General features: G+C 35.1%; 2 protein-coding genes across 2 annotated transcripts; one reads left to right on the forward strand and one right to left on the reverse strand.

Moving 5' to 3' along the window:
• Window positions 1-13,059: 13,059 nt before the first annotated feature.
• On the reverse strand, window positions 13,060-16,532 carry tlnrd1 (talin rod domain containing 1). The gene has a single exon (XM_052561589.1). It carries the CDS (start codon window positions 15,069-15,071, stop codon window positions 14,007-14,009), a length of 1,065 nt encoding a protein of 354 aa, XP_052417549.1. The 5' UTR covers window positions 15,072-16,532; the 3' UTR covers window positions 13,060-14,006.
• Window positions 16,533-18,618: 2,086 nt separating this feature from the next.
• On the forward strand, window positions 18,619-21,309 carry mesd (mesoderm development LRP chaperone). Its single transcript, XM_052560839.1, has 3 exons — window positions 18,619-18,798; window positions 19,551-19,783; window positions 20,879-21,309. The coding sequence occupies exons 1-3, from the start codon at window positions 18,646-18,648 to the stop codon at window positions 21,111-21,113; spliced, it is 621 nt and encodes a 206-aa protein (XP_052416799.1). The 5' UTR covers window positions 18,619-18,645; the 3' UTR covers window positions 21,114-21,309.
• Window positions 21,310-23,488: the final 2,179 nt, after the last annotated feature.

Here is a 23,488-nt window from a genome sequence, read left to right on the forward strand (position 1 = left end):
ATATATGTATGTGTGTGTGTGTGTGTATATATACATATATTTTACAAATATATTAAGCAACATTGATAATGATAAAAGCAACAGTGATAAGCAAATCAACATATTAGATTGATTGCTGGAGGATCATGTGACACTAAAGACTTGAGTAATGATGCTGAAAATTCAGCTTTGATCACAGGAATAAATTACATTTTACATTCAATTCAAATAGACAAGTTATTTTGAATCGTAATAAAACAATATACAATATTTCTCTTTTAATGTAATTTTTTACTTAATAAATGTAGCCCTGGTGACTAAAACCGTTTAAAACCGACCCCAAACTTTTCAATGGTAGTCTGCTAAAAAGTATAAATTTTTCAAACTAGCTTTAGGCTGAAAGTTGCAAAACTCTGCTTATGATTTGATTGCGTCTGTAAGAAGAGCGGGGTGACGATGGCAGCTTACAGTAATGCTATAAATACTAGCACTGCTGCAGTTACTACAGTATATAGCATCACCCAGAGGAATACTGTATCTGATAGCCACGAGGTTGCTCTTTAATAGCTCAGGAACCTTAATGGGATTCTCTGTCGTGTTTCATTTAAGTATCAGGTTTGTCTCATATGATTTCCTAAAATTTCCCAAGAGACTTAAAAATAAATACAGATGAATCAGTCGTTGACATACAGTGGGAGTGAAGAGCTGTAAAATTAACGTAGATGACAGCTCAGATCATTTGCTCTTGGAAGAATTTGATGCAAAATATTCATGTAATATCACAGTTTGGGACATTGTTAAAAATGTATCTACAATTCTTTGACAATATATTACTGGGGATAAAGTCTCCACTTAATCTAATTTAATGTTTTCAGCTTTATGTATTTTATTTGTAGCTTTTTTTTTTTTTTATATATATATATAATCATACTTAAAAAAAAAAAAAGGAAAAAAAAGAATGTTCAGCAATTCAAAATCAGTCATTGAACTGACAGCAGTGTCATCACTGTAATGCTTGTGATTGGTTTTCTTTCTTTCATGTATTTGCATAAAGAATTTTGATTGGTTTAGTTTCTTTGCATATTTTAACTATTTATGTGCACCTTTTCACATCTGTTTTTCTTCTTGTGTGCAGGAAACAAAATGCATAAAGCCAAAAACCAAAGACTATAACCGAAATGTACTTAATACTTCAGCAAGATCATTTTGGATCCTTCAGAAACCGCAAATCTAGTTTGCAGTCAAATCTTATAATTTTCATACATGTGCCATCAGTTTAGTTAGTGGTCTTTTAAAGAACAGTATGAGTTTTTATCCAGCATTGGTTTCACTTTAGTCTTTCAGTGTCCAGATCTGCAGAGCTTGTTGATATGAAGGAGTTCTCTGTCTGGGTGTGTGTTTAAGTTAGTAGATGCAGTTTTGCTGTACATGCTGGGTTGGCGTTAAATGAACTGCAGGGGTAATTTACTGTAATTAACCCCAGTCCTATAGCACAGAGAGTCTCTCAGTGTAGACAGTTACGCTCACATTCACCCACGCCACACGCGCCTGGCCTGAATGGAGAGTCTGTGTGCAGAGCAGTGTATTTCTGACTGGATAAACAGGAATCCCTGTGCAAATACACAGTCCGGGGAGAATCCACAAATAGATCGACTCTTAAGCCTGAAGGCAAACATTTTTATGTTACATTTCAGTAGCATACAGCTTCTGTACATATAAATATATACTGTATGATATTAATACAGAAATCTAAGCCTATCTTTGCAACAATTTATTTTGCAATTCAGATTTTTTTAGTTGCAATTCTGACTATATATAAACTTTATTGCAAATTGCATGATTCTGTTTTTTTTTCTTCTTTTTTTATCATGTGGTGGAAACAAGTTTCCATATTAATGTATTGCATAGCACATTATTTTAGTAACTTTCCATTTGCAGAGCATTTTTCATTGAATCTTTTCTTCATTTAATATTTTTTAAATTGTTAACTAAATTATTTTATTTTATTTTATTGAGTGCTTCAAATGTGCTGAAAATTTGTCTTGGAAATGGGCTGCAGGTCTGTTCGGATAATGTTATGGGTGGGGAGAATAACATTCAAATGAATAAACAATATAAATTAAAAATGTAATATATATAAAAAAAAGTCATAATATAATGTAATAAAATCACATTGAGCAACATGGAGCCATATGTTCCATTGATTTAAAGTTGTAATTAATTTCAATGTTTAATTTTGAGACTACGACAGTTACTATTACTACAACTTCTACTAATATTAATAATAATTGTAATAGTGTCCCATTCTTCTTTCTTTTTTACATTTCTATACAACTTGCTACAATACAGTTAGTGCCAAAGCAGATTTAAAATAATAAACAATGATGCAAATTTCTTCAAATATGCGTTTAAGAGTCTTTCCATCATTACTGTGCTTTACGGGCAAACTCACAACCTCATATCTCATTGCTTTATAGACAGTGACGCCCTCTCCTGGCTGACAGCGATATTATATATTATATATCTGCTGTAGCTCACATGTACAGTATTTCCAGTCTGTTACTACCACCTGGTGACCATCAGCTGTAATGCTGTACAGATACACTGGCTTTATTCGGAATAGCATGCTATCATAATGCCATTATTATGTAATATGGATACTGTCCACCGTGTGCGGTAAACATAACCTAAAATATCCAGTCGGCTCAAGCAGGTCTGTAACAAAGAAAGCTGTCAGTTAACATTCACACTTGTTTTAATAGCACAGAATTGTTTCGAAGTACATGCATTATTCGCAATCCAATGCATTGTTTCACACACCTGTACATCTTAAAAACAGAAGGCAGTATACAGTATGCTATGGTGTATTAAGCATTTCCCAGTTTATTGACATCCCTACACTTATATATGTACTAATATTGTTTTATTAATGTTTATTAAAGTTATGAAAAAGGGGTCAGGGTAATTATAGATTGTACCTTATGCCTCTTAAGACAACACAATACAACAAACACATGCCTTTTCGATTCTTTAAGACATCTCAATTTTAATTTCTTATTCTCTGACTGGCCTTACTGTCATCATGTGGTGCTAGAGAGACATGAGGTTAAGATGAGACATGAGGGTCTCATGAGAGTACTGTACCACCGCGTTACAGTATAGAGACGGTGATGGCCTTCTGCTGTAAGACTGTGTGTGTGTGTGTGTGTGTGTGTGTGTCAAAGGAAATGAGCCCCACCTTAAAGAGGGGGAAGGAGAGACAGACAGAGAGCCAAGAGGAAGACATTGTACTTTGGCTGCCCTGCTAAAGGAACACCCCCTCTCTCTGCCCTCCCACATTAACACTACTTTCACACACACACACACACACACACACTCATGCATATGCTGTTAAAGCCACTGTACTGCTGCCTGAAGTCACATCCATCCAACATCGGTCCTGATTTAGTTCATACCATGCGTTTAGATTTATAAGAATTAGGCACAGTAACAACAGTTTTAATAAAGATATAATAAAATTGAATTAAAGATAAACTGTATTATATTTATATAAGATATGTTATGTAAGAAACATATTTAAGGACACAATATTACTATGTATATTATAGCATATTGTCACACCCCTGGCCTCATTGTGTTCCATGTGTTCCATGTCCCATGTTGATTGTATCATTCCATGCACCAACGAGGAGGACGATCTCATTGACTGGGAATCTGATCTGGAAATTGAACTGCCCCCTCTCCTCTCGCCGTTGTCTCCGCTGGTCCTGTCCAGCCCTCCTTCGTCCATAGTTCCCTCGTTCAGCCCTGAGGGGGTTTCCAATTTACGTGCCCTCCAGTGCCCGCTGCTAGAATGCGCCCTCCAGTGCCCGCTCCTCGAAAATGCACGCCATCCCACTCGCTCCAGCCTCCTACGCCACTGTCATCTGGCAGCCCCTCTGCTCGCCCTCTGCCCACCAAAATTGTGGTGCGAGCCCCACAGGACTGCCATCCTCCAGTGTTACCATGGTCGGAGTCTCCCTCACCTCTGCCTCCAGCCTCCGAAGCCTGAACTCCGCCTCCCCCCATTGATCCATTAGCTCCACAATGGCTCCTATCTCCCTCCTCTCTGTTGTGGCCCGGCAGTCCACAAGCTCCTCCTGGCACCCTCGTCCCTCCGGCTCCATCTTGGTCGGGCATCGAGCATCCTGCGCCTCGGGACTCCACTCCTCTGGCTTCGCCTCGTCCCTCCAGCTCCGTCAGGCTCCTTCATCCCTTAGGCATGTACTAACTGTTATAATAACAATAAATTATGCATAGCTACAGGCAAGTAACACTAACCATTATAATATTAATATACTCAGTCAGTACTGTAACAAGGATATCTTAAAATAATGTGTAACCAAAATAGACAGAAAAATGTTGGTCTACTCTAGACTTTATATTTCCAACCTTAAGATGAATCTCTTGTTACATTCTTCATTTGGCTTTTGAAAAAAAAAAAAAAAACATCTGCTGAATGAATAAATGTAAAAGTGAAAACTCTTGCTGGTAGCAAAACATCACGTGTCGACTTGAACACACTCACATGTCCTCTCACACCTGCCATAACAGTCTGAGCGCATGTGTGTGAACGTACGGCCCATGCAGGAGTACTGCAGAGTGTGTGTGTGTGTGTGTGTGTGTGCTCTTGATTTGTGACATATCAGGACACAACTGTGTATAATGACATGGGTATGACACAGGTATTACAAGGAGAGGGTGACTTATGAGGACATAACCCATGTCCCCGTTTTTCAAAACGCTTATAAATCATACAGAATGAGTTTTTTTGAGAAAGTAAAAATGCACAAAGTTTCCTGTGAGGGTTAGGGTTAGGTGTAGGGTTGGTGAAGGGCCATAGAATATACAGTTTGTACAGTATAAAAACCATTACGCCTATGGGATGTCCCCACTTTTCACAAAAACAAATGTGTGTGTGTGTGTGTGTGTGTGTGTGTGTGTGTGTGCGTGTGAACGTACGACCCATGCAAGAGTACTGCAGAGCGTGTGTGTGTTGTGTGTGTGGAGGCTCCTCTGAGGCTTTAGCTAACAGATGCTGGTTTCCATCAAGAACCATTTCTTGTCTATTGCATGCACAGTTGAGCCCTGTGTGAGTAAACACAGTATTTATCTGTTTGTTCAGCACACTGTCCATCTGAGAGGGATGAGGTCATTCTCTGGGAATGTTCCCATAGGATGCTCATAGTGCTGCTTCATATTAGCAAATGGGAAGGTATGAAGATGGATTACAACACAGATGCAGCCAAGGCTATTTTTTTCCTCTGGACCTTCATCCGTTAAATGTTTCGCCTTGAATAAGATAGTAGCTGCTGTGTGATGTTTGAATTTTTTATTTAAAGTCATTGTTGATGCAGGAATCAGAATGCAGCGAAAAGTGCATGAATCAACATCATTAACTACATTTTCTGAACAAACAGCTTTTACTGAAACAAAAAATATATATATAAGTGCAGTAGTTTGAAAAATAACTGCACCCATCTTCTGAAGTAGTTGCATGATTTGAGCTATCTATATTATTTGTCTGACACTCTGTAGACACATACTGTAAAAGGCCAGTATCACATGACTTTAATACTGAACAAACAAAGTGTAGCTGTATAAAAGTCCTCTGTTGCCTATAGAAGATATCAGAGTTGGTCATTCCAGTGTAAGTCGGTGTTATTTTAATATCATTGATGTATTATTATAGTTTATGTTCATATTTGACTTAGGCTATACTTTATTTTTATATTTTATTCAGTTTTTTTTATCTTTAAATTTTTGTTAAAGTTGTAATATTGTTGTCTTGTGTATGTTGTGTATTTTTATTTTTTATATGATTTGGTGCTCAGTTATAATTTATTACTGGTGCTCAAATCAACATCTCAGAATGATGTCTGAAGGATCTTGTGACACTCAAGACTGGAGCAATGATGCTGAAAATTCAGCTTCTCATCACAGGAATAAATTACATTTTAAATATACTATAATCCAGTAGAATATATATATATATATATATATATATATATATATATATATATATATATATATATATATATATATATATATATATATATATATAATTTATATTTATTTATAGATATGATATTTTCACAATATTGCTTTTTTTTTCAAAATATTTTTCATATATATATATATATATATATATATATATATATATATATATATATATATATATATATATATATATATATATATATATGTATACACATGCACATTAGTGCTGTCAAACGCATCCAAAATAAGTATTTGTTTTCATTATATGTGTATACTGTGTGTATTTATTGTATTGTGTTTATGTATGTGAGAAAATTTGTTTATATATTAAATATATTTATATATTATAGAAAATATAAGAATAGAAATGTATAAACCTGTTTATATAAACAGGTTTATACATTTCTATTCTTATATTTTCTATAATATATAAATATATTTAATATATAAACAAATTTTCATATATATATATATATATATATATATATATATATATGTGTGTGTGTGTATATGTATATATATATATGTATGTATATGTATATATATATGTATGCAGACGTCTGATTAATATATATATATATATATATATATATATATATATATATATATATATATATATATATATATATATATATATATATATATGAGAAATGCTGCCTTGACAGCTAGCTTAGTTTAACTGTCTTATATTTTATTTCAATTAATGTTTATTTTATTTCAACCAATTACTTGGGAATTTTTTTTTTTAAATAAAATAAAATAAACGTTTTAGTTATCGATAAAATCTCTGGTTCAAGCTGCAGAGAGTCTCTTCTGCTTTAACAATGCCTCTGAGTATTTCTTCAACTCCTCATCTGACAAAAGCAAACACACCTAATCAGACGTCTGCATTTGGCAGCGTGCAGCACCTCTGGCCCACAGCAGGGAAATAACTTTGTTCCCAGGCTTCATTAGACAATGACGCCATGCAGACAATGTCAGGAAAGGTTTCTCCACTGTCATCCTCCCAGCTGCCATGGCTTTATTTTAGGACAATGAGGAACCACCCATCTAACCTTTGGTTCTGCAGGAGAGACAATAACAGGCCAGGGCAGGGTTTGATGGCTTTTGGAGATAAAAAAGTTTTGGGTGTACTGATTGACTGAGCATAAACACAAAACCGCTACTGTAACACAAGAGCTGCAGAGAAACGGAGAGCAGTTGGTGGTCAAATGTAGGTCCTGGAGTATGAGAGGGCAGTGTGAAGAAACGACTGCTCCAAGGTTAGCCAAAGGGGAAGGATGAGGAATTTCAGCTCTGTCTGAATCCATGCCAAACATTATCTCTGTCTCAGGCTCGGAGGATTTCAGGGTGCTTTACGCTGAATATTCAGGGCAGATGTCAAGCTAACAGATGGCACAGGACAAATAACCTCTCCACACCATTCACATTAATATTATAGCACTCCCACACCTTTCTTTTCTGTGTGTGGAAAATCACCACTTTAAAATTCCAGGTTTCTCCTAAATATTTTATGTTTCAAATAAGTTGATCATCAAGATTCACAAGTGCTAGAAATGTCGGGAAATTTTAAAATGGTGATTTTCACACCTGAAAAAAGTCTAAATTTAAATACATGTTAAATATACTTAAAATATAAATTACATATAGTAAAAATATACATTTAATATACTTCAATTAAAACCAATACTGATAAATTAATTTTTGCTTCTTTATATATATAAAGACTGAGCATATATATATATATATATATATATATATATATATATATATATATATATATATGCTCAGTCTTTATACCATAATTTTAATTAAATGTTACAGACCATTTACAATTAATTTGTATTTTTACAAATTTATATATATATATATATATATATATATATATATATATATATATATATATATATATATATATATATATATATATATATATATATGTTCAGTCTTAATTCCATAATTTTAATTAAATGTTACAGACCATTTACAATTAATTTCATTGTAAATTAAATGAAAGTAATCTTAAATCACCTAAAGCCATTATAATAAAAGTCACATCTATGCCGTTATAGTTTTTCTCCATTGCTAACACACTTGAACTGATTCATTTGGCCCAATTTTCCAAACCATTCATAGTTCTCGAAACAATGACACGTTTCTCAAAACGTTTAACAGATTTCACCTGTTTGCACATGTTCCAACTGATGACACACAGGTCAGAATATCAGGATGATATGAACAAGAGCACAAGTGATTATGTGTTTTGGAAAATGAATCCTAGTGGGAGACAACGTGGAGTTGGAGGGGAAAGTAAAAACGAAGGCGATGAGGTCAAAGGTAATTTGTTTTTGACTATATTTCATTTTGACCTGGAAGTTTGGAGTTTGCACAAGTTGGTGTATAGTTTAGAGACTGTGTTTATATTTGTGAGAAAATTGTGAGCTTGTTTCATGAATTGTGTGCTAGCAATCGAGAAAAACTGTAATATAGTATGTTGTATATGTGCCTTTCATTCATTTTCACAATAAATAAGACAATTACTAGTTGGGTATCAATATTTATACTGAGTTCCATCCTCTCAATACAAAGCCAGCATTGCAAGTATTTACACTTCCTAAATTTTTCTGTTTTTAAACAAATTGTTTGAATGCTTTAACTTTTACCTTATATTATATTGTGACAATGGTTAATTGAGTATATATCACTTGGGAAGGTATTGTCTGTTACTAAGCCACTATGTAAACATTTCAAAATATGACCTTTAAGCAGTTATTGCCAAAACATATCAATATTTACCAATTGCGATGCAGATTCAGTGAAATGCTGAAAATGAATCATGACCAGCCCTTTGCAAACGTTGGCACAATGACCCGCCTGTGTGTTTTATGTGAGCGGAGGGACATCTGATACCATCGGTATCAAATCACACAGCACTGACATTTGGCCTCGGTTTCCAAGAGACGTCACTTCTAACCAAGAGCACAGCTGTTGTTTGACACACTAAACCTAAACCAAACTATACTGGTAACTGAGTTTTTATCAAGGATGTAGTCTATTCAAATTCTCAAACTCTAACCTACGACAATTTGTAACCTATAACCACTCTAAATGGGCAGATTGGAGCCAATTTAAGCAAAGGGGTGGGAAATGGACAAATAGTTAAGCCTAAATTTAAAATGGATGTATTTGAATTGCATGTAAAATTTCCATGCGCATAAACATGTTAAACAATTTTTATATGAAATTAAATATTTAAATGTAGATTTTAAACATAAAATTTAAAGGCCCTGGAAATATCAGGGAATTTCCACAGCTGGAAAAGTCAAAGTTTAAACATATACATTTTTAATAATATATAATATTATATAGCACAACAATACAACTATTATTATTATTGGGTCTTTACTGGTAATTTATAAACTAGAATTATATACGTGTATATGTGTGTGTGTGTGTGTGTGTGTGTGTGTGCTCTTGTTTTTGTGACATATCAGGGCACAACTGTGTATAATGTCATGGGTATGACACAGGTATTACTAGGAGAGGGTGACTTATGAGGACATAACCCATGTCCCCATTTTTCAAAATGCTTATAAACCGTACAGAATGAGTTTTTTTGAGGAGGTAAAAGTGCACAAAGTTTCCTGTGAGGGTTAGGTGTAGGGTTGGTGAAGGGCGATAGAATATACAGTTTGTACAGTATAAAAACCATTACCCCTATGTGATTTCCCCACATTTCACAAAAACTAACGCTTGTGTGTGTATGTATTTTGGAGTGTAGTGCGAAATGTCAACAAAATAAAGTGTATTGACTATAAATTCCCCTCACACGGTGCTATAGCCCAGAGGCAGAATGTTAACTAGATGCCAGTGTCTGCCATTTGATAAGGTTTTTCCATAAATTATGAGCTCAGCGTCATTCTGCTCTCAGCACATGCATCTCATTAGGTCTCCAAAGAGTAACAATGTGTTAATGTCACCAGAACAAATCCACAGCACACTAAATATCAGACCAAAATCCACAGCTGGCAAGGTGTGAGTTTATATTAGTTTGCCACAGATTTATTTACACCTGGTCTTTTGGAGAGCTAAAGAAAACAATTGAACGATTGATCAAACTTTGCTTTCCCCCCTAAACATGTCAGTCAAATTTCATTTCAGATGTTAACATTCCTGATGTCTCTTTCTCCCACATCAGCCATATGTCTGCCTGCTTTTGAGGGTGAGGTGTTTACACTGATAATAATGAATCTGAAACAGGACACTGGATACTGGGGGAGAAGACAGACCCTCACAGCCGCTTGCATAATAGGACAGGGAAGAGCTTGCACTTCTCTCCTTTTTGCAGGAAATGGGCGAAACCTGGGCTGAAATTATTTCTCCGACATTTTGTGCTGTGAAGGAAGCGTCTCCTGATAGAAGAGGTCATTTGGCTTCCTGTTGTGCAGAAACAGTTTGTATGTTTTTCAGCATGAAAAGAGCATGACAGGAAGGGTCAGGGGGTTTGGTAGTTACTAGAGTGAAGTACACTGCCAAATTAGCAGGATTAGTATTACAAAAACATGTGACGGTCACTTGTCACCACAGAAATCAAAAGAAATATATATTGCATTTTGTATATATTATATAAATATTTTAATGACTTTTTTATTTCACAATTAAGCACAAAAGCCTGCAATTCTCTTAACCCAAATCTGGGTTAAGTTTAAAATATTATAAGATAATAAAGAGTATTTTACTATTTTTTTTTTATTAATTCAATTTTACTATAAGTACTATATATATAATAAACATTTTTGAAGTACTAGAAAGCCTATATAACTTACATTTTGATTTACAAAAGTATATTATTTACTGTGCAAGTAATGATTTGACAACATTTCACTCTAAGGTTCATTAGTTAACATTAGTTAACTAAGAATGAACTATTCTTCTATTTAATGTTAATTTTAGCATTTACTAATGCATAATTAAATTCACAAGCCTTGTTTGTTAACATTAGTTAAAGCACTGTGAACTAACATGGACAATGAATTTACTGTATTGTTTTTTTTTTTTTTTTTTTACTAAATTTAAACTAGATTACTAAATAGTGTAATAAATGTATTGTTCATTGTTTGTTCATGTTAGTCAATACATTAACGTTAACAAGTGACACCTTATTGTAAAGTGTTACCCATGATTTTGTTTTGAATTACAGTAATAAGAATTTGGATGAAATGTGCACAATTGTTGAAAAAAAGAAAATATAAGAAAAGTTCTTTAAGATTTTTTTTTTTTTTTTTTTGTAGGGTATTAATACTACATATGTAATAAATTGATAATTTACACTAAAATGCAATTTTGTTTTGAATTACATAGTAATCAGAATTTTGGATGAAAATGTGCATGCATAAAAAAAGATTAATTATATTTATTATATTCTTTAGGGTAAATGGTTGCAATTAATTTAATTTAGCAATAATAAATAAATAAATAATTTGCAACTTAAAAGTATATATTTTTTTCCTTTTTTTTTTAGTGTGACTGTTTAACAGTTTAAAATTAACAGTAAATAGGCATATGAACAATATAAGACAATTTTTCTTTTGATTTTTGTGTATAATATGACATGGCATATTCTTGACACGTTTAGTGCAATTCATCTTAATCTACAGTACAGACCAAAAGTTTGGAAGCATTACTATTTTTTATGTTTTTGAAAGAAGTTTCTTCTGCTCATCAAGCCTGCATTTATTTGATCAAAAATACAGAAAAAAATAATAATATTGTGAAATAATATTACAATTCAAAATAATTGTTTTAAAATGTATTATACTTTAAATTATCATTTATTTCTGTGATGCAAAGCTGAATTTTTAGGATCATTATCACATGTTCCTTTAGAAATCATTCTAATATGATGATTCATTATCAAAGTTGGAAATAGTTCTGCTGTTTAATATTTTTTCCGAACATGTGATACTTTTTTAGGATACTTTGATGAATAAAATGAATGAATGTTTTTAAAATATAAATATTTTGTAATAACAGTATACACTACTGGTCAGTAATTTGGGGTCAGTAATTTTTTTTCTTTCTTTTTTTTTCATAAAATCAATACTTTTATTCAGCAAGGATGTGTTAAATTGATAAAAAGTGATAGTAAAGAAAATATATTATTAGAATTGTTTTTTTTTTTTTTTTTTTTTTTTATAAATGCAGTTCTTTTTAACCTTTTATTCATCAAATATATTAGACAGCAGAACTGTTTCCAACACTCATAATAAATCAGAATATTAGAATGATTTCTAAATGATCATGTGATAGACTGGATGTTACATGTGACACTGAATGCTGGAGTAAAGATGCTGGAAATTTAGCTTTGCATCACAGGAATATTTTTTTTTAAGTATATTCAAATATAAAACTATTATTTTAAGTTGTAATAACATTTCACAATATTACTGTTTTTTCTGTATTTTTTAATCAAATAAATGCAGGCTTCATGAGCAGAAGAAACTTCTTTCAAAAACATTAAAAATAGTAATTTTTCCAAACTTTTGGTCTGTACTGTAGATTGTTGTATTTACTTATACCTGAGATAAAGTACTCTAATACTGACAAAACACTTAAAATGAAAGTGTGTCTTACATTAATGGACTAATCAATGGTTTTCTGTACAGGAAATGTGTGGGATAAACTGCTACACTAAGGATGTGCGGCAGCAGAGATAAACATTCCAGACTTCAAACACACAGATGAAGGTAGCAGGAAGCTTATCGAGGACTATGATAACAAATTGAACACACCAGGAACTATAGTCAAAGAAGCTTCGGCATAAAAAGGCCCTTCAAAGGCATCAGGATTATTAGGTTTAACCACCTGTTTAGTGAAAGAAAAACTCTGACAAAATTACTAGAGTTACTTTTCACAAAAACAACTAAATAAACATTTCAGATTTCCTCTTATTTCTAATGCTAGGATGCATCATTTTTGATAAATCTGAAGATTAATTTGCTCCCAGCACATATTTTAACATTTCGCTCATCCACTGAAAACTTTACTTTTTAAAAATTATTTTAATCTTTTGACTGACATGTCGCATAAGACACAACATTTTTAATTACTTGAAATAAATACTCCAGTACATGCATGATAAAAAAAATGAGGCGTGGGCAAAGGGAAAAAACACAGCACATTAAAATATAATTGTAAGTCTGGTAAATAGTGTAAAACCTATGGCACACACTCACAGCAGCTTTTACTCATTACAAATTCACACATGGAATACGAACATTATTATGCTGATGATTTCTACAAGTCTCAATGACATCCATTCAGCCAAACACTGAGGTAAAGACTTTCAGTTTCATTTAAGGCTTCTGTTGTAACGGCCCCTTTTGGCCATATTATATTCTCAACCGACACAGATATTTGCAAAAGTTGTCAGTTTTAGTAAAAGCTACTTCTTCCCCAATCACATCTAGTTTGAGAAAAACCTACAAATGTGAGCTTGAGTGAAGCCAACTGCCATGAAATGTCAATAAAAAAATGGTAATTACTACATTTACTCTTAAAAATAAATTTGACGGTTCCACAAAGAATCTTTAACATGCACGGAACCTTTCAAATGCAGAAAAGGTTCTTTGGATAATGGTTCTTATAAGAACTGTTCTCTGCAAGGTTCTTTTTTGGAACCCAAAATGATTCTTCAGTGGAGTCGCTGTGAAAACCCTTTAGGCTGATGATACACAGGGCAACTTTTTTTTGAGCAATGTTGCTTGGGCACTCTCTCATTGAGAATAGGTAACATATTATCTGGATATTTTAGATCAGTCGTTGGTCCTGTGTCTCTCCTGGTTGCCCGTTGACAGCAACATTGCTCAAAAAGTTTATCATCAGACGTGTATCATCAGCCTTACGGAAACTTTATTTTTAAGAGTGTATGTGGGGTTAAACCTGATTGGATTCTTTGGTACTTCAAAATAACGTGCCGGGGAGGAGTTTTAATTCACAGAATGAGAGTTAACTGGCGGTAAAGTTCTAGGTGAGGATCGTTCCCTTAGTGCCTGAGACAGGAGTGTGCATCCGTCTGAGACGGCGCATGCAGAGTTTCGCAGCCGCTCCCTATAGATGGGCATCTGGGAGCTGTTCTCGGGATGCTGGGAAATATCCCTGAGGCCCTGGGTCAGAAGAACGCAGGCCGAAACCACGCTCATGGCGCCACCCAGAACGGCCGTCTGCACCCCTTTTCCTTCCAGGGGGATGGTTGCGGCTTTGCCGAGGAACTGCGTTTCGGTGGCGAAACCCACCAGGGCGTGCACGGCCTGCACGAGCGGCCCACTGAAGAGGACACAGCGGTTGCGGGTCAGGTCGCTCGGGCAGGCCTTTAGCTCACGCATGCATGCTAAAAGTGCTGTGGCGCTCGTGCTCATGCACTTGACGCTGGCTTTGAACTGCTCCTTTGCGAACTTGTCCTTGGATTTATCACTGGCCAGAGAGGAGGCATCCGTAAGCGTGGTGAGGTTCTTCAGGATGTTCTGCGAGACTTCCAGAAGGAGCTGCGGAGTCAGGTCAGCCAGAGCCGTCAGGCGGAGAATGTTGCACGTTTGCTCCACTTCGTGTCTGCATCGGGTGACTTTGTAGCGGTCCACCAGGCCGGAAATGGCAGCCTGGGAACCCGGGATCTCCACGGCTGCCAGGTAAGCGGCGTGCGCCGAATACTCCGTCAGCGAGACCACTAGGTCCCCCATCTCGACCAGTCGGTCCCCAACCTCCACGAACTTCCCCATGTTGAGCTGGCTCTGGATATCATGAACGATGATCGACAGCTCCTTGGTTCGTGCAATCACCGTGTCGCGGCATTTCTCGAACGTCTCTGCTACAGGCATGCCGTCGGTGTTCACCACCGGCCTGGTCTCGCTGGACAGCAGGAGCAGGTCTGCCACCAGCTGCATTTTGCTCTTGCATGCGTCACAGATGGATGAAAGTCTTTTCCTTTGTTGCAAGCTTCCGCTAAGGATGTTGGTAGAAACCTCACTATCTGATTTTCCCGAGCCACTACTAGCCATAGTAGTGTGGTCGCGCTAATGTTCAAAATAAAGATCACAACATATGTTCTCTTGTGTGAACATGTGAGTTATGTCATTTTCTTCAGTAAAAAAAATAAAAATAAAAAGATTCCCGCACCTTCTCAGGGAGAGTGGAACTGGCCAATAACGTCCTTCAGAAATAGTCCACTCAGCTTTGAAAACTCAAAATTACATGAAACTTCACTCAATGCACCAATAAGGGAAGTACTTTAGAAAAATATTTGGATTTATTTTTTCAAAAATACAACACGGGCAAAAGGGCTGATGAGATCTGTAATGAAATATCCCTTCAAATGTATTGCCCTATGATTAAATAATCTGATTTTAGGTGTGCATTATGAGAAAAACGAGCATAGAACAGAATTCACAACTATCCCGACAAGGTAGGCTACAGTCTGATCAGTTTCACAGGTTGTCAATGTCGCTCCAACAATGCAGAGAAACCAAAAACACTCTTTTCTACAAAAGGCTTCTGCAGTGCCGTGTACAAGAAGATGCCCAAGCGAAGGCAAAGTGCAGGTTGACTTCCAGAATCGCTACTTTTGCTGTGTGGAATTTGTCATTTCAGGTTTTCTTCGTGTCATGCACATTACATGCATTTAAATACATGTCCTGCTGCAATGGGATGCTGCTGCTGATATATTGACCGTCTTGCTGACCCGCGACCGAAGCGGGAGACGCGCAGGCGCCCCGCCGCCACTGCACCATCATCCCAGGACACCTCGGAAATTCATAAAACGTTCCCCAACGACTTTCAGCCGTTTCTTTTTCATACACAATCCAAGTTCTGTGGGCAAACTCAGTTCCTTATGCATATCTATTGTCCATACGCCCTCTCCAGGAGGAAAGCATCGGTTGTCCAGTGGCAGATAGTTTCGCTTTTGCTTGCCATTCTTTAAACGCTCGGCTGAAAGTTTTAACGCGGTTTCCGCGATGATAACGAACTCCGTTCGCTACTGAGACTCTCGCGCGTCGGTTGTAGTCTCCCGCTACATCTTGCGTATCAGGAAGCGGCGGGAGGGTGTGGCTGAATAGCTTGTTAGCTTCCCTCAAACTCTGGCACTTTCATACCATCCACAACCATTATTCCTGGTCAGCGAGACGAAATCCCTCATTTTAAGTCGCCAGCAGCTCAAACGTTACGCTTATTTTTCTGAGGTAACGTCAGTAGTGCGAGAAGTCGCGTTCATTCCTCACCCAGTCATCGTTTCCCGAGGCCCCGATGTGAGACTCAACTACCGGTCCGAGGGCAAAAGTTACACCCAACGAGAAATTCCAGAGAAGTTCCTTGTGTTCCCCCTTTTCGTTTGTTTCGTTATTTCTTGTTTCTGGTGTTTCGCCCCAGATTTGCGCTTCCCTGTTAATCCAACAGGTACTCTCGCGTGTGGGTATTTACTACTTTCACAATGTTCACATTCAGAGCGGCATAGAGCGAATTATTGTTTAGTTTAGCGGGAACGCCGGTAGCATAATTATATATATATATATATATATATATATATATATATATATATATATATATATATATATATATATATATATATACAACTTTTTTTTTTTTTGGACCCATTTTGTGCTGTTTGGAGTGTATATCATTATATTTACAATGATATATATATAATATATATATATATATATATATATATATGTGTGTGTGTGTGTGAGGAGAAGAATTATATAAGATTTGATCATTGCAATTGAATGATTAAATATATTAGTAAAATAATCTAAATAAATTGTGAATAAAAGGGTTCATTTGTGAGAAAATGAAAATCTATTGCTCCATTGTGTCGTTTGTTAAGTTATTTATCGATTAGTATCTATTATTTAAACTAACCAATGTTTCATCAAAATAATACTTAAATATGAATGAATATTAAATAGACAATTGTATGAATAAATTAGTAAATAAAATGGATAAATTCAAGCAGAAAAAAAACACTTTTATTTATGTTTAATTAATTAATGCAAATAATGTAAGTATACAAACTTGTGGCAAGGGGTATTTAAAACGCCAATGGAAATAATAGTTAAAAAAAAAAAATCACCCTACCGCGTTGATAAAAAATCAAACTGGCCTCAAAACAGCTGACTCATCTTGGGAGGGGAATCGGATTCACCGCTGCAAATACTATGACGTAAATGCAGTAGAGTACTTTTCATTAGACAACAAGAGATTTTGGTAGAGCGAAGGAGCCAATCAGAATCAACCAGGTGGGGCTGCTGCACTGAAAACCCTCCTCCTTGGACATGGGAAGGGCTTTCAGCAACTTAAAGGGTCATATATGATGACAATCTAAATATTGCATTATTAGGACTTACAAATATACTATGAAGAGTAAGATTTAAAATAAAAACCTTAAACGTATCATTTACCCTTAACATTACATTCTACAATGATGCATTGCTCTTCTCCATCAGTTTCAAGCAACAGATCTTCTTCATATTCAATGCAGATCCCTGATGTACTTTATTTGGTCTGGTTCCTTATTAAATTCCAGCAGAATAAAGCTACTGAATTACACAAAGCATGTGTATGTAGTGTGTTAGATGTTAACTGGGGGCTGAGGCTGTGAATACTGCATGTCAGTTGTACAGCTGCACAGGGCACTGTGCCATTGGGTGGGGTGTCCTGAGAGGAAACCATTCCGATTCTGTTGAATGAGCCTCACACCTCATATGCGTCCCATGAACAAGCACTGTAGAGAACCAGCTTGTGCAGAGCTGAAAAAAACAAAAACAAAAAAACATATTATATATATATATTTTTTTGCATTTTATTTGGTATCAAGAGAGTTTAGCTATAATGCATGCACTATTGTAAGTACTGAATATTTACTAACCATACATAACTAAAACAGAAAAAAAAATACAATAAAAAAACCTAAATAAAAATTAACACTCATTTTATACAAACTTTAAGTCTTTATAGCTTACTTTTTAAATGTAAATTAATTGTAGATAATTTAAAACAACTTTCAAAAATAGAGTTATGTTGTGAATGCTATTATTTAATTATATAGCCTACGTGTAATCTAATAATTATACTGACCTCTGGATATGCATTAAAACTATTTCAGAGATCCAAAACTAAAACCAAAACGTTTTCAGATGTGATGTTTATATTTTGTAATCTTTTCTCATTATTTACCATGCACACTCATTATTTACCACACACTCTATATTTTGTTTCTTCTTGTTTTATACGTTCTTGTACTCAGGATAATGCAAAGAAAGTTTTCGAGGAGGGAGAAGGAAAGGTATGAAACAATCACAAGCATGCATTGCATCAGAGAGTAGCCGGAACGTGTTTTGCATTTAATGCATCATATCCATATTATTAATATTTGTGTTTATTATTGTAAAGTATTTATTTAATAGACTGTAATTTTTTTATATTCCTTTATCACCAAATACATGTAAAAAAATAAAAAAATAAATAATAATAAAAAAACTCTGAACCGTAAGACACGTGATCACGTAGACACGCCCTTTGCTTAAACCCATGACTAGCGTAAAGATTTTAACCAATCAGCGAGCTCCAGGTTTAAAGATGGCGTCTCCCGTCAGCTGCAGGACTGTATCAGTATTGTTTTTTCTCATATTATTCATATCGGTTCATTGTGCAGACACTAAACCAAAGAAGAAGAAAGACATAAGAGATTATAATGATGCGGATATGGCCAGACTGCTGGAGGAGTGGGAGGTATGAACGAACTAACGAACAACACACTGCCGCAATCATTCAGTCATGTGCCTCTGACTATAAACTACCATGGTAACCGCCGAAATACCATCGTGGCTACTGCAAAACCATAATAAACGAATTTGGGATCTCGTTCAAATGAGTTTGCAGAATAATTTTTTTTATATAGTTCATTTTTTGATGCGTCTGGATGTTAATATGAACTTTACGGTTTATTTGTGGTAACAGTAACTGTCATAAGTTGTATTTTGACGAAAACGGTTCTTACTATGATAACATGAAGTGTATTTCACACTAGCAACTGTTTTTTAGTTGTTTATGTACACATTATTAAAAAAAGTTGTTCACTATGTCAAATATCTTATTTTATTACATTGTTTTACACTTAATTCGCATGAATATTGCATACGGTATATATATATATATATATATATATATATATATATATATATATATATATATATAGATAGATAGATAGATAGATAGAAGGATGGATGAGACAGTCAGGTACTTATGTTGGTATGAATCGCGATGTGATTGGTGGATATCTTTAGTTTATGAGATTGACATATTTTATGAGGACACTCCTTGAGCCAAAGGTTGCCTCTGAATGAACACGGTTCACAGAAATTAACCAGATAGTGTCACAGTCATTTAAAGGTTTGAAAATGTTTAATATTATAGGTTTTTGCATTGCATCTTGAAAATACATTTTCTTTCGTCAGTGATTGACATCTATTTATTTATTACAGAAAGATGATGACATCGAGGAGGGCGACTTACCCGAGCACAAGCGGTCTCCTCCACCCATCGACTTCTCTAAAATAGACGCGTCCAAACCAGAGGATCTCCTGAAGATGTCTAAGAAGGGAAGGACCCTGATGGTGTTTGCTACTGTGTCAGGAAACCCCACAGAGAAGGAGACGGAGGAGGTCACCAGCTTGTGGCAGGGAAGCCTCTTCAATGCCAACTTTGATGTTCAGAGGTAACAGCCGCATTACTATGCAGATGTTTGATAAGGATGTCAAACTACACAGTCAAAGCGTTTAGATTATATGCTCACATCTGTGTGACGTGTAGATCCAGATCATCACAGAACTTCAGATAGAGCTTGTTCATTGACAGCTGGACCAAAAGTTTTCCAAAACAGTTTCAAATCTTTTCTCTCTCATCAAAGTGGCTACAGCATTTAAATATATATACACTTTATTTAATCTAGTTGCCAAGGCAGTGTTTTTTCGTGTAACTTTAATTACTAAATAAAAATGTCTAAAAATCATATAGACACGCACACATTTTTTTTTTACAAAAAATGACAAAAACACATACAAAATTACAAAAACTTTAACTAAAATTTAAATGAAAACAGAAAATGTGCTAATAAAAAATCTGAATCAAAATCTGAATAAAACTAATATAATATGCTTTTTTTTTGGCCTACTCTCAGAAGTTAGCATAATTTTTTACCAAAGCAGACAACCGTCATTGAAGGGCATGTTTAATATGAAATGTTAAATTATTAAATTAAAAAAATATATAAATTAATGTATATATTACTTGAGAACATAATATTTTAACTGTTTTATTTTATTTTATGAAAACATTTTCTGCATTATTTTCAATAAAGCTGTAATTTTGAAAATTGATGCAAAAAGTAAAAAAATATTTGTGTGTTTTGTATATATAAATAGCTAAGCAAATTTCCTTAGAAGGACAAAGAACTCAGTCAATTTATTACAAATATATATATATACATATATACTAGTGTATATATATGTTTTGATTTATTGAATTTAATATCCAACATAGATTGTGAGATGTGGTAAAAATTACATTCTTAATGGTTCAAGGGGAAAAAGTGAAAGTGTTTTAGGAGAGTTTCTTGTTTTGGAGCCCATAGAATGTTGTGATGCTAGAAACAAATGATGTATTTAACAATGAATCATTAAGAAGTAAATTTGAATCAGAGCTTCTGTGTGCCACACAACCTCCATTTTGAAGCTCTCCTTCTCTGTCTCTTGAAATGCTCTTTGGTGCTCTGTCACCAGTCAATCTAATCAGTTTGTATCTTTCTCATCAGATTTGTGGTGGGATCCAACCGTGTCATCTTCATGCTGCGTGACGGGAGCTTCGCCTGGGAGATTAAAGACTTCCTGATCGCTCAGGACCGCTGTGAGGATGTGACCGTAGAAGGGCAGGTGTACCCTGGGAAAGCCGCCAAGAAAGATGCCAAGGGGAACGAGCAAAACAAGACCAAGAAGAAAGGAGACAAGAAAGCAGCCAACCGAGCAAATAAAAGCAAGCAGGAGCTTTGATACATGAGCCCCAAAAGCACAGCATCTTAATGGGACTGAGGGAGTGTATCTCTAACAGGTGTTACTAGGTACTTCGACACACAGGTTGATGAGTCAAATCAGCAATATTTGTTTATGTTTCTTTGATTTGTTTTACTGTAAACTGCCTTATATTTTCACAGTCTGAATCAAAGAATAAATCACTTTTATAATTACATTATATGCATTTAATTATTTTATTTGCAATTGGTGTCAAATCGTGTTCATGGTCAAATTTATAAATGCAGAAAAGTGTAGCACTTAAAGAAATGGTTCACCCAAAAATAAAAATATGCTGAAAAATTGAGTTTGTTTCTTCATCTGAACAATTTTTGAGAAATTGAACACTACTCAACAATGGATGGAACACTGCTCAACCTCTGCAAGTGAATGGGTGCTGTCAGAATCACAGACCAAAAAGCTGAAAAATGACATATCAGTAATCCACAGTCTCGTGAAGCGAAAAGCTGTGTGTTTGCAAGAAACAAATCCTTCATTAAGGTATTTAAACTTTAAAGCCTTCTAAAACTTTAAGTTGCTTCTGGCCAACATATGAGTCAATAATGTTGCATTCTCAAGTGAAAAAGTCAGTCCTCTGTTGTTCCTGCACATCAAAATCCACACACATATTTGTTGAGAATGATTTTGGACCGTTTTGCTTGTAATCATTGCTTAATCTGTGCATATTACTCTCTCAATTCAGATTAGTCTACTTTTTAACAGGAGAAAGCAATCTTAAATGTTAAAATAAAAATAAAAAAGGTTTTGTCTTCACAAGATGTTAATTGATGGAATGGAGATGTGTGGATTGCTTGTGGATTATTATGATGTTTTTATGAGCTGTTTGGACTCTTATTCTGACGGCACCCATTCACTGCAGAGTAAACATTGGTGAGCAAATTTTCTAATGTACTATTTATCATAATTTTACTGTTTTGATGAAGAAACAAACTCATTTAATCTTTAATGGCCTGAGGGTGAGAACATTTTCAGCAAATGTAAATATTAGGCAGACTGTTCTTTTAAAGCCTAAAAACAATGCTGTTTGACTTTTGTTCCCAACACCCCTTAATAGACATTTTTTTTCCCAGCTGCATAAATTTTCTTTCATTTCCTTTGACATTTTATTTGTATTTTTATGCAACAAACTAGTACACAAGCAGTCTGTGCTCAGCAGTGATAGAGAATATCTGATTTATCTGAAGGTTTACATAACCGCTTGTTGACAGATGCTGAAATGCATTTGGAGGATGTGGCAGAAATGAACTGATCTGGAATCAGTCCAACAGCTTCTGGCAAACAAAATGAGTTCAGAAGCGGCAGAGTCATTGCCCCAGTTTGAAAGAGAGCAACATTAGGCGCTAATAGAGTAATCGATCATCCTTTCTCTTCTGAAGCCCCATATGCCATGATATCTGAGAAAACGTAAGTACAACTCGTGGAAATATGTGAGCATTTCAGCACTTTACTGAATGATAAATGGGATCTAATTGAAATAAAAAATTATTTTTTGTTTGCGATCATCCATTAAACATTCATCCATTCTTGCAGGCGTTTGTTGTTCATCATCATCATTGACACATTTGTCAAATCCTTCCAGAACTCTGATGATAATGGCAAACGAATAGAGAGCACTAATGGAAAATCCATTGCGTAGTTTCAATAGTAAATGTTTCTTTACAAACAAACATTTTTATTTCTAAGTACATTTACTGAATAAGAACTTGAATGTATAAAGAGCTTTAGCTATTCTGTCTTCTACTTCCAGAAGAAACCTCATTCCCAGTAACATTTGACAAGAGACTGATGGTTTTAAATGAGTGTCATCTATTTGTCATGTGAGAAAGCAAGGCGGCCACATTGACCACATTCGTAATTGCTCTTGACACGATTGATGCTCTGCATTAAATTAGGTCAAACAAGAAGATTTGACACTCCAGAAAACATAGCCAGCAACTCATGATGACATTCAAGAATGCCAGTTCAGTTTCCCACGTCTGAAATAACACTTCAAAAGTGACCTTCGAGCGCTTCAGGGTGCTTTACTGTGCAAACATGTCCAGATCTTTAGTGAACTTATGTCCAGAATGCAGGATCCACCCTAGTCCGGTATGGCCTCCATGGTCATATTCCCAAACCATCTGCTGAAGAAACTCCTCATGGTCCCCCACCCCAACATCAACACACAGTAGACACATACCATCAATCAACATCAGCTTCTTTTACAGTGTTTGCTAAAGGAACGACACATTCCAGCATCACTGTTGTGATGTTTGAAATGCCTTTGTTTTGATAGAAATCTATGGAAGCCTGTTTCCGACGTTGAATAAAAATGCTTTTATAACATAATTGGCGAC

The sequence above is a fragment of the Carassius gibelio genome, chromosome B7 (genome assembly GCF_023724105.1).
Source record: "Carassius gibelio isolate Cgi1373 ecotype wild population from Czech Republic chromosome B7, carGib1.2-hapl.c, whole genome shotgun sequence".
NCBI lineage: Eukaryota > Metazoa > Chordata > Actinopteri > Cypriniformes > Cyprinidae > Carassius > Carassius gibelio.